The 19831-nt window shown below is 41.6% G+C and overlaps 1 protein-coding gene across 1 annotated transcript in view; it reads left to right on the forward strand.

The window, feature by feature from the left end:
* The first annotated feature begins 2988 nt into the window (after nucleotides 1–2988).
* The window catches only part of bmp6 (bone morphogenetic protein 6), a 58382-nt gene continuing 41539 nt past the window's right edge, over nucleotides 2989–19831 (forward strand). Inside the window, exon 1 of the mRNA XM_081353438.1 lies at nucleotides 2989–4055. Coding sequence (XP_081209564.1) covers nucleotides 3680–4055 — 376 coding nt within the window. The 5' untranslated portion in view covers nucleotides 2989–3679. The remainder of the gene's footprint in view (nucleotides 4056–19831) is intronic.

Consider the following 19831-nt stretch of genomic DNA (forward strand, 5'->3'; position numbering starts at 1 on the left):
AATGTACCATTTTTTGATCATGTCAAGTCACTTACAGCCATTTATGTTAAAGTTATCATTACCATGAACAGAATAGGTGCAGTGACATGCTGTGCACACACATTGTCTAATGGCTGTGTGCGAGTGTGTGTTTAACACTTTCAGCTACTGATAGAAATACATTTGCACAGGAATGCTCAGCTTTTATCTCTCTTATCCCACTTATCTTGTCAGTCTCTGTTTTCTCTCACACTTTAAAATTCTTTCTTTCTTAAAGGAATATTTCACCCATGAATGAAAATTCTATTATTATGTAGCGTGTTGCTCCAAAACTCTACAAAAAGCGAAAATCAAGGTTATGGTGAGGCACTTATGATGGAAGTGAAGGGGGTCAATTTATGGAGGATTTTATAAAAGCACCAGCACCAACTCTTCTTTTAAAACTTCTTTTTGCTTCAAAGTTGTTTAATTCTCATCATTCAGAGTTATTTTAGGGTTTTAGACATTATTTTGTCATGACGACCAAGCTTTAAAACTCAATGTAAACCAAATGGATTAAAAAACATACCAAACAGTTTTTTTCTTTCTTTCTTTTTTTTTTTGGAAATTCAAAAAATGGCATACGTTTTCTGTGATGGTTAGGGTTAGGAGATAAAATCAGTAAAAACCATTACGCCTATGGAGAGTATCCGTAAACCACAAATACAAGTGTGTGTAGGCTATGTATATTTGTGGTCCTGGTAAACTCTACGTTATGGAGACAAAATGTCCCCACAATAATGGCAATATCCGAAATTCTTATCCTTTTGGGGACATTTTTGGTCCCCAAAAAAAACAGGTGGAAAACAGCTTATAAATCATACTAAGTGATGTTTTTTGAAATTGTAAAAATGCAGCAGTTATGGGTAGGTTAGCGATATAATATACAGTTTGTACAGTATACAAATCATTATGTCTATGGAATGTCCCCGTAAAACATGGTGTATGTGTATATGTGTGTGTGTGTTATACATGATTTATGATGACACAAATGTGTAATGACATGGGTATTACAACATAAACATGGTTATGAGGACACTTCCTGTGTCCTTGTAAACCAAATGGCTTAAAAATAATACAAAATCATGTTTTTATTTTTATTTTATTTTATTTTAAAAAAAAAGCAAAGATTTTCTGTGATGGGTAGGTTTAGGGGTATGGTTAGTGTAGGGGATATAATGTACAGTTTGTACAGTATAAAAACCATTATTCATTTGGAAAGTCCCCATAAAGTGTGTGTGTGTGTGTGTGTGAGTGATGGGCTATCAGTGATTGGACTGATGAAGGGAAGGGAAGGGGGTGGCTGAGATTGGTTTGCATCTCTGGTCTTTGATGCATGCTTTTCGGCCCCGTTAGATAAGATTAGCCACTTAGAGATAACAACACTCAGCCCTCTTATCGATCTGAATCTCACCAGACACAACATAGTGTGTGAATGTGTGTGTGTTTTCTGAAATCGGTCTCCATAACATAAACATGTAAGCTCTCTCTCTTATTATAGTAAGTTCAGTGAGTGTCTCATCTTTAAAGCGCTGCACCTGACCCTGACCACAATCTCTAGTTTGCTGTCTATCTGTCTGATGTCTGTAATCTTAAACATCAGAGAACTCCTTTAAAAATACCTGAGGAAGACAAGTGATCAAGATTTCACACAAGATAAAACAATACAGTCGATTCAGTGCCTTGTCAATTATCCGTTTTTTTTATTCAGAAAAGCTATACTGTATATACCTTTACAAAATATGTAGGCTACATGTGGTGGTATCACGTACAGTTATAATATCAGATAGAAATACAATTGACTGATTACCATATGCACCATGATATAACATAGTTCTTAAAGGAATAGTTCACCCAAAAATGGAGATTCTGTCATAGTATTTTTTTTTTCCTACTATGGAAGTCAATGGCTACTGTCAGCTGTCTGGTGACCAACATTCTTTAAAATATGTGTTCAACAGAAGAAAGAAACTACTTGTTTGGAACTACATAAGGGTGAGTAAATGATGACAGAATTTGCATTATGGGTGAACTATCCTTTTGAGGCACTTTAAATAATATTATATTAAGTCCAAAAACAATCATGGTACATGTACAAAGAACATGATATAATGGTGCCATGTCCAAAAACATGGTAACCCCACTGTACTGCACTGTTAGCGCTGTTGTTTTCGTCAGTAACTTGCTGTAATTTTCTGTGTCGTTAGGGGTCACGCTTCGGCCATAAAATGGCTCGATTTACATTGCGCAAGTTATTAGATTTTGTAGTAACATTTATTGAAAGAACTATAACTGTTACTATAAAAAATAATTACTTGGATAATTACATTAAGCCTCATTTGATTTATGGCATCCTCTCACAATATAACAAGCGAACATCGGTCAAATGAGTTTAGTCAGCATCAGCACTGTCTACTCTTCAAGCGCGCAAAGCGCGACGCAACACGACTAGAACGTTATCCATTACTTGGTCAAACTGTTTACATTATAATCAATGCAGGACAAGACGGACAGTTATACTCATAGGAGGCGTTCTTGTACATGCGTGATGCGCACTGCGCGTATCTCGCTGGTTTTAGATGTCACTATTTTAAGACGGCGACAAACTAAAATAGTTTTACTTTTTTTCCGAGAGTTGCGCGTTCAGTTCCATTATGCGCGACAAAACTAAACACGAACACGAAACGCAACTGCTGGTCTTATAATGAACGGAGTTTTCTACATGACGTTATAATCTTGCACTGTTGAGTAGAACTGGAGCGTTACGGCCGCGTCGCGTCGCTCGTATGCAGACTATAGACACCTGACATGAGAGCTGATATTGTCATTGATATGCAAAAGAAGACACGTAGACGTGTACGTAAAGACGAGTTTGAGGATGTTAAAACTGTCTTGTAAAGCTCCACCTCTGGACGCGCGCACTGGGGCGGGCTCGAGACGCGTCTACCTGCTTCAGCCCCGTTATTTAAAAGCTTCTGAGACTGACGCGCTGTCCACTCTACAAACATAGGCTACTCTGTGGGGATTAGCCCATGGTTAAATCAAAGAACTCAACGGAAAATATATAGTAATATATAACAAGAAAAACTGTCTTGGAAGTGACGGATAACTTTTTCTTTATTCCTCGTTTTGAATTATAGCCTACACAAAGTAACTTTGAGGGGGCATACAGAACTTTCCAGCTGTCTTCTGTCCGGAACGAAGTATAACGCCGAAGAATTGATGGAGATTTTGCGAATTGAAAAATTACCTGGACAACTGCATTTGCTTTGCACAGGATAATACAGTTTTACAGAGACAGGTTACAGTTACGACCTGGTTTACAGCCTGATGCCATTGGAAACCCTATAGTCAATAACTTTTTTATTCTGTAGTTCTTCAGAAAACCATCTATGTACTGGTGCTTTAAAGAACCCAGCACACTGATCTGAAGATCCTATAATGTAACATAAAGAAACTTTTAATCTCAAGGGGATCATACAGGCAAAATGGTTCTTAATAAGAAAAAGGTTATTTTCTGAACAATTGAAGAACCTAAGATCCTATGGCGTGAAGCAGAGGAGAAGAGGACAGAACATTGTTTTCCAAGTGATTTTATATTTAGTAGTGATTACACCCTGATCATCATCATCATCATCATCATCACAGACTGGATGTAAAGATGCCAAGCGTCTGGTTTGCTCTGCTGGGCTTCTTGTGGAGCTCATATTTGGCAGGTAGTTCTGTACTGGACGGCTCTGAGCTTCAGCCCAACTTTATACATCGGAGGTTACGGAATCAGGAGAAAAGAGAGATGCAGAAAGAGATTCTGTCCATACTGGGACTGAACCACAGACCCAGGCCTCATCTGAACAGCGGCAAATATAATTCAGCACCCCTCTTCATGCTGGATCTGTACAACAGCATGTCCACTGAAGAGAAGAGCGACGTGGATCAGTACAGATCACTGTTTACCACCACACGACCCGCTTTAGCTTCACATCATGACACCGAGTTCCTGCACGACGCGGACATGGTCATGAGTTTTGTCAATTTGGGTAAGATGAACTTTTACATTTCCTATTTCACGCTTATCTATTTTGTTAGAGATGATGCGCAAGGATACGGGTCGCACTACAAACCCAGTCCGATTCTGTGCAGCTAATGACATATTTACAGATTCATTTCCTCCACAAAGTAATTCAAAAATGTATTTAAATAATAATGTTACCATTTCATTACTTAAAGGTGTTTCAGTTCTTTCATGTAATAATTTAAGATAGCACAAGCACTTCTCGGGCAATCATTTCGAAAAGAGGTTTGTAAAGTTTCAAATGATAGGCTGAAACAATACATATATATATATACAGTCATATATATATATATTATTAAATGAGCTACACCTATGGTTATTTTGCTTGGACACCTGTGTAGCCTATTTCAAGTGTAATGGCATTCAGATTTCAGGCATGTGTGGGACTAAGTGAATAAATATCTTTGTCTTTATTTTAAGCAGGATATCTACTTTTTTAAACATTTAGAGGCAGACAAACTTATTTTTGTGAAACATTTTGCTTGAATGTTCTTCTGCTGTTGTATTTGATACGTTGTTACCTGTGACATTTACATTTTTTAAGTGTGAAGTAAATATTTGTAAATATTTTGCTGGCAAATACATTTTATAAAAGAAACCTTTTAATTGATCGTATCCAAAAAAATGATAGAATTCCCCCTATTAGCGTATAACAAATGTCTGTCTGTTTTCTGATAGACTGTATTGCCTAAGATTTAAAACTACTTTAAGCTTCAAACTTTCTCAAGTCAATTTCAAAGTTTGTCTTGACAAACATTTTTTTATCTAGTTTATTTTATTATGCCGCCTGGAGTGAAAATTTAGTTTTCTGTGGCATTGTTTACTGTAGCTTGCAGGATTAAGGCAGTTGAATTTGTTTATCTATTATAACTACACAGAACATTAATTAAAGTGCACATTGTATTGTCAAGCACTTTGATATTTTGCTCATATACCACGGTAAGTGAAGTACCTTGGAGTATCATCATATGTCCATCTGTACCAGATGAATCAGCCTCAGTAGTTTTTTTTAAGGTTTTTGAGGGATATCGCCCTTCAACACTTTTTAACTGACATCTATCAAGCTCATAGTGACCCTGAGCACAGTGTCAGACCACAAGTCTGTTTATGCTCAGGGATTCTGTGTGGTTTGCTTCAGTAAACACAGACCTCATTAATGGAGGGAGTATTCGCATCCAAGATTCACTTGTTTATGTGAACTTCCCTCTACAGGGGCCAGGAGTTGCCCAATTAAGTTAATTATAACAATAAAAAAAACTCTTCTGGCTCTACTCACTGCAGCTATGGGCCAATTGTTGGGTCAGTTGCCAGAGATGCTTTTGTGTGAGTTGCGCCATTCTAGTTTTTGGTTGGGTTCATTCCAGAGCTGTTTTATAAGACAATACATGTGTGTGTTTTTTTCCCCTTTTTTTTTTCTTGATCTGGTAGCCGTCTTCTGCAGTCAGTTGAACACTTGATGGACACATGTCATTGACTGACATGTTGGCCACATTTTCTGAAATAAGCAGAATACCACATCATCTAACCACAGTGTGTTACCCGAGACAGGCTTGAAGTGGCTTTTCATATTTGCAGTGTGTCAGTGACGCGGTCAGTTATTGGATATTTTGCATTAGTATTTTAATATGGTTTTGTTCTGGACTCTTGCAATGTAAGTCATATTATTTGTTTTGGATGACTTGCCTATGACTCAAGTGTTATTTCTTCTCTGGTCAATTACGGCAGTCATCTGTCTAGAACACCTATGACTAGTCTCCAAATATAGCTGAAAAAGGAAGCATTGGTTTATATTGGAATACAGAAACTGACGAGTATTGCAACTCATCCAGAAATAGCCAGGCTTGTCAAAAACATTTGGATAGTCAATGCATGCTATGTGAGTCATCTTATGACTTTAGGAACAGTAGTGCAAATTTCCTTTTTTTATGGTGTGGTTTTATGAGTAGTAAGGACTTCTGCCTCAAAGACAAAACTGTATGGTATACCATTATTACATAGCCTAAATATTCAACCCAAAAAATATTACTGTCATTCTGACCCAAACATGTCAGTTCTGTCACAATTTACTCACCTACATTCACTCACATTATTCTAAACCCAAATTACTGTTTTCTGTGGAGCTCAATGTTTGGCAGGATGTTTACACTCTTTTTTATATACACTGAAAGTATACTATGACCTTTTCTAAAAAAAAAAGCAAAAAAAAAACAAAACACCATAAACGTAGTCCATAAGACTCATGCGCTAAATTGCTTTATGGTGGTTTTCTGATGCTTTACAATAACTTTGTGTAAGGAACAGCCCGAAAATTAAATTGTTATTCACTATATGAGTTAGTGTTGTCAAAGACCCGTTACTTCGGTACCAAGTCGGTACTACATTTTTTTTAAACTTCACGGTACCAGGTTTTCTCAAACCCAGTACTTGATGCGCGTGCATGCCCAAAGCGCGTGCAGTTGCGTCCTCTTCATAAAAGCGCCGAGACATGGTGACCGGCGGTGCTGCTGATGTGGTGGCTGTAAATCCCAGGGGGCCATTGTTTCAGAAAATACTGAAGCTTCCCCGGGCGCCGCCATTGATTAGCGGACCATCACCTGCTGTTAGCATTCCATTGACTCCCATTCATTTTGGCGTCACTTTGACAGCGAATAACTTTACATCCGAGGCCTTTAAAGACTCCATTTGTCCATTATTTATTTCTAAAGAAACACGGAGATGTATACAAGGCCCCATTACCTTGTATCTTACGTTATGGCCCCGTAGAAGCAGTTTTTGTAAAAATAGGCTAACGATTGTGTCATTACCACGCGACTCTCTGTCGCACAGTAGAGAAATTACCGTATGGACAGGAGGAGAAGCTCGCGGGCAATCGGGGGGATGTGGAGGCACTGCTCCTAGCTCATGGACACCTCCTACTCACACTCTCCGTCTCTGCAAGTTTCGGAAGGGAATGATTCCGATTTCTCTTGGCACAGCTACTAGAAGACAGACAGGTTGCTCATGTCACATCTACGTCGTCAAGCTTAATTTGAGTCTGCGCAGTACGCTCAGCCATCAGGAAGTGAGTGCTTCTAATTGACTTCACTTTTCTCTGTTGAATCCAATGGGGTAGCTGTGTCCATTTCTTTTACTGTCTATGGTAAATCCACTTGTTGATAAGAAAGGAGGAAAGAGCCACATATGGAAATATTTAGGCTAATGTCACGTTGCCATAAGGGGCCGTTTACATAGCGGGTTTTTTGCGCGTGCAGATTCGTTATTTCAAATGCAAGCGCGCTCGTTTTTCCAGGCACGCCTATGTTCATGGTTGCACAGCAATGACAGACGCCACTGGAGAGCAAGCGCTTGTGGAAAGGAGAAAGCGGTGCGAACTGCGCTCTCCATGATGACGAGGAAGTATCAGCAAAGAATTAATTGATTTCTAGCCCTTGCATTAGCTTTACTACTAGATATATTTATGGAGATGAGAAATAAAAAGCCATCATTATGTCATTAATATCAGTCCGTCAGAAAAGCAGTTCTAGGCTTATTCTTGGCTGGATAACTCTTAGCAGGTTTAAAAAGCCCTTTTAAAATTAAATATGAATGCAGTTTTGGATTAAATAAAAGTACGGTCAAGTCAAGTAAAACACGTTTTATCTCCTGTATAGTTTGGTAACACTACAATAAGATACCATTCATTAACATTACTTAATGCATTATCTAACATCAACACATTGAGTGAACAGTCTAAAACTTGATTTATTATAATAAATGCAAGTATGCGATTTGAGAGCAGATGTTCACCGAAGTCAAACTTTGAGTTTGACAGTATTGCGTTTGAGTGATCGTTGTGACAGATTCAGGAGCATCCAATGCTCTTGATGTCAATCCCAATTTTTCCAGACCAGTCTTGCTGTGTTTACAGAAGGGTAGAGGATACCCTAAGCTTTTCTTGGCACAGAGAATTTTGAGGAAACTCCCATCTCTTGTTTGCACTGGTAATATTGTGTGTTTGTCTTTTTTTTTTTCTGGATAAGAGGGATCTTCCAGTAATCCAGGGAAAATCCATGGGGGGAAAAAAGCATTTCTGTTTTCTCTCCTTTGGTCCATCATTGCTTTTTTCCACCTGGATCTTTTGTGTTTACTCACATTTTCTCCTATAACTCTCTCATACAAACACATACGCATTTCAAACTCATTCTTTTCCACGGCGCACATCTTAACTCTAGAGACAAGCTGTCATTTCCCCACTTAGCAAAGTCAACAGCCACCCAGGAGAGCACAGGAGAGCTTCTCTTTAGGCCTGTAAAGTAATAAAAGTGACCCACACATAGAGTTTTAGGGGGTTTCTTGGGAGCTTAACAAGGTCTAGACAATCCTGGCTTCTTATAACTTTATGAATCCTGTATTTCACAATGCACTTTCATTTTACTCTTCCGCTCTTAATAACGTCTTTCAGTGTGCTGAGCTCCAAATCTGGGCTTAGCTGTTTGTTTTGCACCACAATGTTTCTAAACCCACATTTTATCACATAATTAGTTTGCCGGAATCAATCAATTAATTGTTTGATCTTGGCAGGTTATGCACTACATAGATGACCTTCTGAAAGACCGCCTGTGGCTCACGGACACAGGAGGGCTGTATCACTTCTAGTCTGCATGCGGGCGTTAACATGGAAATTAAGGAAGGAATTTGAGTTATGCTTTAGCTCCGTAAAGAAGGAAAGGGATTTTCTCATGGGTGACTCAGCAGACTGATAAGAACTGTTGAAAACACACAGCAAATGAGACTACTGGCCAGACACAAATCAGCACACTTGTTTGCACTGACTTTGAAGGAAAATTGGCTACTCTGTGGGATGGATTTAGTGTGGCAAAATGTGTTAAATGGAACTGCACTTTCATTAGCAAATTTACATGTAGTAATTTATCTAAAACTTTCATCCAAAGTGACTCAAATATGGTAGCTGAGAACATTATCAAATTACCAAGTCATCATGAAATTGACAATGACCTATTTACTTTTTCAGTGCATGTACCTGGCCTTTATGTGCACAATTCATTGGTGAATGTTATTCTACCCATCAAAATATGATAAATTGTTTTGCCATTGAAAAACATTCTTAGCCTTCTAATATTTCTCTGTCATATAGAGACCACCATCATCCAATCAATTCCCCATTGATCAAATCCCTCTCAATAGTTTTTCTTTTTGAATATTGTGATTCGCTGCCATATATCTATATATTATATTATATCATATATATTACAGAAGTAAAATGGGTTGTGAGCAGAGTTTCAGCGTTATATTGTGGACTTTAAAGCTGCAGTATGGAAGATTTTTTTTTTTTTATTGTTAAAAATGAACAAACATCAATAAAGCAATTGCGTAAAAACAATTAGTGTCTCCTTGAATTACCCCGATTGTAAGTTTATGATATTGACTTAATAATAATTTGAGTTGTCAGGTTGGATTTTGAGGGCACTATTGGAGAAAGTTACTTTTAAAAGTATTACATTACAATATTGTGTTACTCCCTAAAAAAAGTAACTTATTGCGTCACTATAGTTACTTTTTGCATTACGTTACTTGAAATGAATAGGCCTCAGGCTGAAGGAAAGGGAAATTCACACCTGAACAATAGAGGGCACAGCTAAAAACAAACCTTTCAGATGTGCTACCATTCTGGATTGTAGAAGAGTAGAAAGTTCAAAACTCTGGCCACTTTTAGACATACACTCGTGAACTTTCCTAAGCACTTGCCCTCGGGGGAATCCCTACCACCATTTTGAAGAGCATTCAACTTCGTAAAGTGGGCGAGGGAAGGTTATTTGAGCAGACCCTCAACCCCTCGATTTTGACCGAGGGAGCGAGTCTACTCAACATGTAGACTTCAGCCAGATCCATAGACCACAATGCAACACGGTATTCACACTTATCCTACAAGCTCATCATCATCAGCTCAATCATCACTTTCCTTCTGACTGCTCTCCTCACTTTCTACTTTTCTCTCGAACATGGTAGATGATGATGATGTTTTATTTTATTTTATTAACATTAATGACTTAGACAACAGCAGGAATATTAGGCTGCTGTCACTTTAAGACCGAATGCACGGACCAAATATACTGATACTCATCCGGTTTCTTTCTAACCGAGAGAATACTTGCAGAGATGAGTATTTTGACATAATTTTGTGTGAATAGCCGCTTTCCGACCGGAGGAACCTTTTCACAGTTCCTAGAACTATTGGCTAAAGTACCCGGATGTCGGCGTGTTCACACCGCAGGAACTAGGAATGATTTTAGTTCTAGGAACTCCATTTGGAGGAACTAATTTAGGTCCTACTTCAGAGTAGGGTCTAAACCAGCACTATAGGAACTACCCGTGACGTTAGAGTTCGCTGATTGACTGAACGCACGCGGAACACCAGCACCCCCATTTTTAAAACAGCTAGAATGTAAACACACAGATTATAGCCTATATATTTATTCCAGAAACTAACTATACAAACATGGAAAACAGTGACAGATGGGTCTCTAAACCTTTATGCTGAAGAGAAAATCCAACGCAACTTTAAGGGGACCAAGCCAAACATGATTATGTTTATCTGCCCAGCTAGCAACACTGGACATCAACCACACGGCATAGGCTAATAACTTTTTTTTCATATACTGTCTATAACAGTTCTATCTAATAACATATTAAACAGTACTGTTAGACAGATTGCTAACTAATAAACACAGAGAATGCGAGCATTGTTTGCTCTGGCGTTCTCAGCGCCGCCAAAATAAAGGTCCGTCGCGCCGTCAAAATAAAAGTCACTGTGCTTGCGTCACTCCCTTACCCCTCCTACCAGTTCCTATGGCCACTTGGCCAGTGCGAACGCAAACAGCAAAACCGAGTTTGGGGGAGAGTAGTTCTTAGAACTGTTTAGAAGTGGACAGTTCCTAGAACTAAATTCCTGTAACTACTTGGTTGGAAAGCAGCTTATGTGTCCGTTCAAGCGCAAGTAAACGAGAAAGAGGAATCAATTAGTTTTTTTAGCGCTGTCTAAAACGCGCCTCTCTCAGAGAAACAGGGACACGTTTAGTTCCTGGAGTAGGATTTTTCTCCATCTCAGGTAAGATAGTATCATGATGATAAGTGTGTTCATTAATTATTAGGGGTGCAACGGATCGCAGTTGAACCGTGATCCATAGTCCCATGGTTCGGCACGCATGTGATTTTCGGATTAAATGCTAAGTTTAACCATCATAGAGTCAAAGGTTATCATTTGGATGTGTTTTGTCTTGCCAATTTACACATTCAAACGATTCTAAACACGGAAGAAGAGGCCAGATTCGTCACAAATTATTCCTACTCCAGGAACTAAACGTGTCCCTGTCCCCAAAAATGTTGGTACTATAAAGCGCTTCCGCCCACGTTTTCTGCTGCGCATCGTTTATATTTTTTACCATTTATGCACACCAGTTATGTGCACCTCTGACTATAGGGCAACATTATTGACACAATGGATTGTTAAAAAAAAGAAAAGAAAAAGGACAAACTCCATAATACAACTCGTATCAATATCAGACTGCTTTTCAGAGATAGCGACAGCTCCTAGACAAAGGGTTTAAAATTTACCCAAAGATGGCCTTTTTTTTTCTCGACTGGTAAGATATCTAGCAATCGTTATATATAACATCAGTGTTGTCTAACTTTTTTAATGTTCTTTAGTTTAAATCATTTTCAATGAATCAAATGAATAGAAATGTACCTGCTGTTGTTAGTGACTCTGATAAAATGATACCATCATTGTTCCTCCTTGAGCAACTTGCAGTTTTATGCCTCAGAAGGCATATAATTATTTTTTAACATTATTTTTAAAAGGGCCAAATCTTCCGTACTGCAGCTTTAATAAACAAACATACAAGAGGCGGATTTTGTGTATAACTTGTGCAGATTGTGTGTGAGGCTACTAAAAACGAATACGCCAATTAATAATAAAAACTTCAAAAATGATTTTCTTGCTCAGTATTTTTGTCTTGCTTTTTCTGTAAAATATCTAAGCATTCTTAAATCGAGATTGATTAGCAGATATTTTTTGCAGATTGACAGATATTTTTCCTTGTTTTAAATATAAACTCACTTAATTTTGAACATTTTCTAGAAAACAAGACTTAGGAACCATTCACACAGAACTCATTTTTCCATTCCACTATACTATTTTCCATTGTTTTTCAATGTACAGTAAACACACGCTAGACGGACATTTTGTATGGTATAACTTAAAAGAAATACTCATCTCCAGACCTTGTTTTTTTTTTTTTTTTTGCTCTACTGACCGCAATTAACAGCAAAAATGTGTTCTCTGTGAACCGGCCCTTAATATCTTGCATCTCAAGTAAATGTGTCTTGATTTAATAATTTTTAGATATTTGTTCTGGAAAGCAAGTCAAAAATACAGTCATTTTTTTATTTTATTTTTTCAGTGTAAAAAGTTGCCCACACCATACCGCATTTTGCACAGATTTTGTCCACATGGACCTTTCTTACATCAAAAACACTGGTTTCTTAGTTTTGTTGCATTTAATATATATATATATATATATATATATATATATATATATATATATATATATATATATATATATATATATATATATATATATATATATATATATATATATATATATTTTTTTTTTTTTTTTTTATTATTATTATTATTATTATATATATTTTTTTTTATAAACAAAATGGCTTTTGCTTTTCTTCTCTCTTAGCCTGGGGCCAGATCCCCTTGTTCTCTGAACTAAACATTTTTGGACCGTGATTATCTGACAAAGAATGTGAGTTTTAATCTCGGTTAAACAGACACGCTGAAGTTGATGATCGTGAGGTCAAGAGATAAGCTTCTTTCAGGGAACGTCCTCTTTGCTTCAGTCTTAGCTGTGAAGTCCCGATGCTATCTCTGCGTCTCACGCCATAGCCTTCAGACATGCCTTCATGGCCACCGGTTCCTGCGATCAGTCCTGAGGAATGTGCCGTTCTCTGCAGGTAGCTGCTGTCTTTGACTGAAGCAACTCATGTTATCAGGGATCATATTGAATGAGGAATGAATAAGGATCTCAAAACAATAAAACTTGCCGTGCCGTTGCCTCTGGCTGTGAATCTGTCAGATAACAGGGTGTTTGTTAAACCGATGGATAGGGATGTGAGAAGATACCACAGAACCAACATCTGATTACGTGATAAATCACTTGTCAGATGGATCACATCCATGTAGCCATTTAAAAGTGTCACGCCAACATCCGAGATAACCACAGAAGAAATAAGGGGTCACCCCTTGCTTATTCCTCCTAATCAAATGTGTGGTATTTTTCACTATAGCATGCCGATGGCCTGACGTCAAACACTTTTAAAGCCGAGGCTTGAACCAAGTCTGTGCTTGACAGCGAAAATTTATGCACAAAGTTAGAGATGTGTGGACAGCTGTGTGTGACCTCCCTGCCAATCCTCCTGGGTTAACCTTTGACCCCCAGATGAGGTCACAGCTGAGCCATCACCACTGGGTTCAGACCTATAGGTATGCAACATTTGTTACCATAATATGATGTTAAGTAATAGAATTATATTAGAATATTAGTAGATGTGATATTTAATTTAAGCAAATGAATACTAAACTGAAACTAAGACAGATGTTGACGGATGTTTTGAACCTGTGGGATGTCAGTTTTTTTTTTTTTTTTTTTTTTCTTGTGATATTATGGTTGTTCTGTTCCTGTTTCTGAGTATTTCTGTTCCTATTTCACAGTGCATCATATAAAACTAGAAAACATAATTTATGTATAACTATAGCAAATATTGATATTCAGCATAATTTAATTAATTATATAATTATTATATTATTCACATAAATGTAATGGTCTTTTTTATTTAATTAAATGTTATTTTTTATGAATGAAATATTATTATTTATTATTTAAAATGATTTAAGCGAATGAAGAAAAATAAAGAACTATAGTAATTTCTAGAATTTATTATAAACAAATCCATTTGAACTATTTACAAATAACACTTTGTTAATTTAAAATATGTACACATTCACTTGTATGCCTAATATGCTGAAAATGGTTCTGACTGTTAAATAACTAACATGTATAGAACTTAATGTAAATAAAGTGCCCCGATTATGGTTTTTTTTTTTTTTTTTTTTTTTTTTTTTTACCTTTCATTCAGTGTGTAATATAGCTGTTTGTGAATGTAAAAGGTCTGCAAAGTTTTAAAGGTCTGCAAAGTTTTAAAGATCAAAGTGCATGACAAATAAAGCTATTGTTTCCTAAAAGAAAGAATCGATTCTGCTGCTGAAATGAATCGTCAGCAATTCACTTCCTGTTACATGTACCTACATAACAATACAACAAATTTGCATAATGCCAGTTTATGGCTGCCCGCAAACCACGTCTAATTTGACCCGCTCATAAGCCTATTCGGACGGGACTAGTTTTCAAAAACGACTTTTGAGTTACAATTCTTATTACTCGACGTCTGTGATTTCATATACCGATTCGGACGGGACTAACATCTCTGTGTTTATAACAGAAGTGGTTTTCGTTTTCTAGACCTGGCCGTTACAGAAGGTCATGTGCTGTGCGTGTGTCACGTATGTCTTTTAATTTATTATTTGTTGATATGATATTAATTTATTATAATATAAATAAATAAACATTTAAGTAAAATTCACGAGTGTATAGCAGTGGCTGTTTAAGTGAGCAGAAAAATCTTGAAAAGTATCTTACTCTTACCTGACACTGATATTAAAATGGACCGTCTTTGCAGTTTCCGGGATTTGGCTCTTTTTTAATTGATTATATATGTCATTTTTTCATCGGGGACCATCCGTATTGAAAAAAATTTGCCCTGGAATTTTTACAGAGGTTGTGTTAGGAAAACACAGACTTGGCAGATTCGGATGGGATTAAAATCGCAAAATGTGTCTGTGAAACATGAATTTCTCTAATGATCCCCTGGAAAACTAGTCCCGTCCGAATAGGGCTATAAACACTGGTTGTAGCTGAAGCCTGGAAGAGTTTGGTTCGTGTTGTCGAGAATACACTGTTCTCTTACGAGAGGTTCTCTCGTATTGCGTAGTTACTACGCTACGGGAAAGCCTTTCTTTCTCGAGATACTGAAGCCAAAAATTATCCTTAATTTTTATAATCTTGTCAACGCAGTGCGGCAGCCTGCAGACCTAGGGCAGGCTTACTAGCGTGCCCATTGGCTGCCCTGCGGCAACTGCAGCAGCCTACCGCTGAGCCCTTGGCGTGACGTCACGACCAATGAGCGCGCTTGGCGCGCTTAATGCGTCACAGCCCGCGAAAAGGGGTGTGGCTTAGCGTATAAAAGCGGGGCTCGGAGGCTGCTTCTCTGATTTCTGTCTTTTCAGCGAAGCTCTACGCATCGCTGCTCTCTGAGGAAGCCGCCGTCGAATCAAGCGACCAGCACTCCGAGGATCTCAGCCTGAGGACGCCGGCCGCCTTCGCCGCCTTCAGCTTTCCCTGCCTGCTTCGCTATCCGGCGAATATATCCTTTTACTGCTCTGTGTTGTATGTGTTTGTGTGTTCGCCCCGCGACACACTTTGCATCTAAAAGAGCGCGAGGCGTTGTTGCAAATGCCTCGCTCATCCTGTGGCTCGTGCAGAGCCGCGCTCAGCGACGGAGACCGCCACGTGATCTGCGCTCTCTGCCTGGGTTTCGACCACGCAGCCCGCGCCCTTCACGGGCGGCTGCGAACAGTGTGAGGACTTGCCGATGTCGACCCTGCGGGCTCGACTCGCCATGTTTCACGATCCTCCACCTTCTCCGGCTGCCTCTTCCGGGCCGCGTAAGAAAAAACGCCGCTCTCAAAGGCCTTCCGAGCCGGTGGTTATAGCTGAGCGCTCGCCGGAGCCCCTCCCGCGAGCCTCGCTCTCTCCTTCTCCCCCGCCCTTCACCGACGCGCAGCGGCCGGCCTCTGCCCGCACTGCCGTCGCCTCAGGGGATGAAGCAGACCAGCTGGTTACTCCCCTCTGTCAAGCCGCGCAAACGGCGCCGCTCACAAGGGATGTCAGAACGGACGGTCACGGGCTATAGCTTCCTTTACGTTACAAGGAAGCTACCCCCCCCCCGGATGACGCACGCCCTCTCCCCCTCTGTTCGAGCCGCGCAAGGCGCCGCTCACAAGGGATGTCAGAAGTAGACGGTCACGGGCTGGCTTCCTTTACGTTATAAGAAAGCTACCCCGCGTCTCGGTCGCGCGCGTCACTCTCCGGCCACCTCCGTTTCTCACACATTTCTCAGTCCCCTCCTAGCTCAGGCGACTAGAAATATCTATATTGCAGTAAACGAGCCTGTTATACACGCACGCCTGCAAACAAACGATGTCACAGCACATAATGACATCTTCCCGCTCTCTCTCCCTTTGTTCGAGCCGCGCAACTGCGCCGTTCTCAAGGGATATCAGAGCGGACGTCACGAGCACCGGCGAAAGGAGGAAGAGAGAGTGTTTTCGTCCCGCTTAGGCCGGACTTCCTCCAATCCTCGCATATTTCTCAGTCCCCTCTAAGTTCAGGCGGCTGGAAATACTATTACTGCAGTAAACGAGCCTGTTTTAATACACGCGCGCCTGCAAACAAACGCTCGGTCATATGCTCGCACTGACTGGAAGCTCATGTGTGCCCCTGTGGCTCAGTGGCAGAACATTAGGCTTCCGCACCAGAGACCCGTGTTCGAATCCGGCTCTGGCAGCAGAAAAACTTTTTTCTGCTTGCTTCTCTCGAGCTCGCGGCCAGCTTTCTTACACACAGAAAGCAAACCCGCATCTCACGGGATACATATTTCTCAGTCCCCTCTAAGTTCAGGCGGCTGGAAATACTAATACTGCAGTAAACGGGCCTGTTTTAATACACGCGCGCCTGCAAACAAACGCCGAAACGAAACACGACGCTCGGTCATATGCTCGCACTGACCGGAAGCTCATGTGTGCCCCTGTGGCTCAGTGGCAGAACATTAGGCTTCCGCACCAGAGACCCGTGTTCGAATCCGGTTCTGGCAGCAGAAAAACTTTTTTCTGCTTGCTTCTCCGAGCTCGCGGCCAGCTTTCTTACATACAGAAAGCAAACCCGCATCTCACGGGATACATATTTCTCAGTCCCCTCTAAGTTTAGGCGGCTGGAAATACTAATGCTGCAGTAAACGGGCCTGTTTTAATACACGCGCGCCTGCAAACAAACGCCGAAACACGATGCTCGGTCATATGCTCACACCAACTGGAAGCTCATGTGTGCCCCTGTGGCTCAGTGGCAGAATATTACGCTTCTGCACTGGAGAACCGTGTTCAAATCCGGCTCTGGCGGCAGAAAATATTTTTTCTGCTGGCTTCTCCGAGCTCGCGGCCAGCTTTCTTACATACAGAAAGCGAACCCGCATCTCACAGGATGGTGCTTGAGTATTTATGAGCGTCTAAACATATGAGCCATCAAAGCATTTGCTCTATAACGCCGATGGTGTTACAAGTGTAGAAAATGTGCCCACTCCCATGTGCTCACTGCTACACACAAAACACGGTCTCCCCGGTAACGCCCACAGAGCGCACTCTCATAAAGCGGACACATGCCGCTTGAGTACTAAGTGTAGTAAATGTGCCCACAACTCTGTGCTCACACCTAGCTGCTGCCCGCTCTATCACACAGTTACCCCGGGTTGCAGATCCTCTAAAGCTCACAAACATTCCGGCTCTGGCCAAAGGTGTCATAAGTGTAGAAAATGTGCCCACTCCCATGTGCTCACTGCTTCACACAAACATGGTCCCCATGGTAACGCGCATAGAGCGCTCTCTCATAAAGCGGACACAAGCCGCTCGAGTACTAAGTGTAGTAAATGTGCCCACAACTTTGTGCTCACACCTACCCGCTGCTCGCTCTGCCATTCAGTTACCTCGGGTCGCACACCCTCTAAGCTCCCAAACACTGGCCGTGTCATAAGTGTAAACTCTGCGCCTGCTCAGGTGCACGCTTACTCACTTTTAGACATTACAATCCCCACGCCGCTTTCGCGCCAGGGGTGTTTGTCAGCAAATCGCGCTCCATCCTCTGGGACCGAGCTACCGAACGCTGTACAGCCGGCCAATACTGTTACCAGCCCCCGTGTTCGAGCGCGCACGCCGCTCCATCCTCTCTGATACAGGTTCCCCAATCCCGCGCAGCGCGGCGATCTGAACCCAGAGACCATTCGACCCCTAGCTATGCATGCGGAAGCATGGGAAGCAATTCAGGGCGCGTCAGAATGGGTGCTGAGTACTATAAAACACGGCTATTCGCTTCAATTCGCTCGTCGCCCTCCGCGCTTTCTAGCACAGACGGAGACGAAAGTGAGTTCAGAAGCTGCGCACCTGCTTCAAGCCGAAATAGCGAAGCTACTGCGCAAAAGGGCTATAGAACAGGTTCATCCTTCTCTAAGCGAGTCGAGCCTTTACAGCCGCTACTTCCTCGTACCCAAGAAGGACGGAGCGTTAAGACCTATTTTAGATCTGAGACATCTGAACAAAGCCCTCATGAGACGGCCGTTCAAAATGATCACAACCAGAAAAATCCTCGCGCAGATTCGCCCAGGAGACTGGTTTATCTCTCTCGATCTAAAAGACGCATATTTTCAGATCCAGATAACTCCCCGTCACAGGCCATTCTTGAGATTCGCCTTCAACGGTCGAGTATATCAGTACACAATCCTGCCCTTCGGCCTGTCTTTGGCACCCCGTACATTACGAAATGCATGGACACGGCTCTCGCTCCCCTGAGAAAACAGGGAATGCGAATACTGAATTATCTGGACGATTGGCTTATTCTAGCGCTGTCAGAGACGGAACTTGTGTCTCACAGAACAGCGCTTCTCAGCCATCTGGAGGATCTGGGTCTCTCGGTCACTGGACCAAGAGCTCGCTATCGCCCCGTCAGTCAATTTCCTTCTTGGAATAGAACTGGACTCGGTGGCTATGACGGCCAGACTGTCGGAGCAGCGCGCGCGCCGCATCCGCCTCCTCGCCGCATCCCTCCAAATAGGCAGCCGGGTTCCGCTGAGGACATTCCAGCGTATCCTGGGGCATATTGCCTCAGCTGCAGCAGCGCTCCAGCTGGGCTTACTGCGCATGCGCCCGCTTCAACGCTGGCTGAAAGCGCGCGTGCCCCACCGAGCCTGGGCGGCCGGCGGCTTGCGAGTCAGAGTGAATCAGAGCTGCATTTCAGCCCTGCAGCCCTGGCTGGCAGCCGAATGGTATCACACAGGAGTGACTATGGGAGGGATTTCACACCGGAAAGTTGTCTCGACAGACGCTTCCAACCTAGGTTGGGGAGCGCTCTTCGAAGGCAGACCGGTCTATGGCCACTGGTCAGACCAGGAGAATCTCCTACACATAAACTGTCTAGAGATGCTCGCGGTCGAGAAAGCGCTCAAATACTTCCTCCCATTCCTCCACGGTCACCATGTTCTAGTCCGCACGGACAATACATCGGTAGTGGCCTATGTGAATCGCCAGGGCGGTGTCAGATCAAAGAAGCTCTGCACCCTGGCGGAACGCCTCCTCGTGTGGGCTCAGCACTCTCTGCGCTCGCTGAGAGCCGCGCATGTGCCTGGCCACCTGAACGAGGGCCCCGACAGACTGTCCAGGGACAGCGTTCCCCCTGGGGAGTGGTCTCAACACCCCCAAACAGTCCAGTCACTGTGGCGCCGTTTCGGCAAAGC

This window comes from Scardinius erythrophthalmus (genome assembly GCF_964197995.2).
Source record: "Scardinius erythrophthalmus genome assembly, chromosome: 22".
Taxonomy (NCBI): Eukaryota; Metazoa; Chordata; class Actinopteri; order Cypriniformes; family Leuciscidae; genus Scardinius; species Scardinius erythrophthalmus.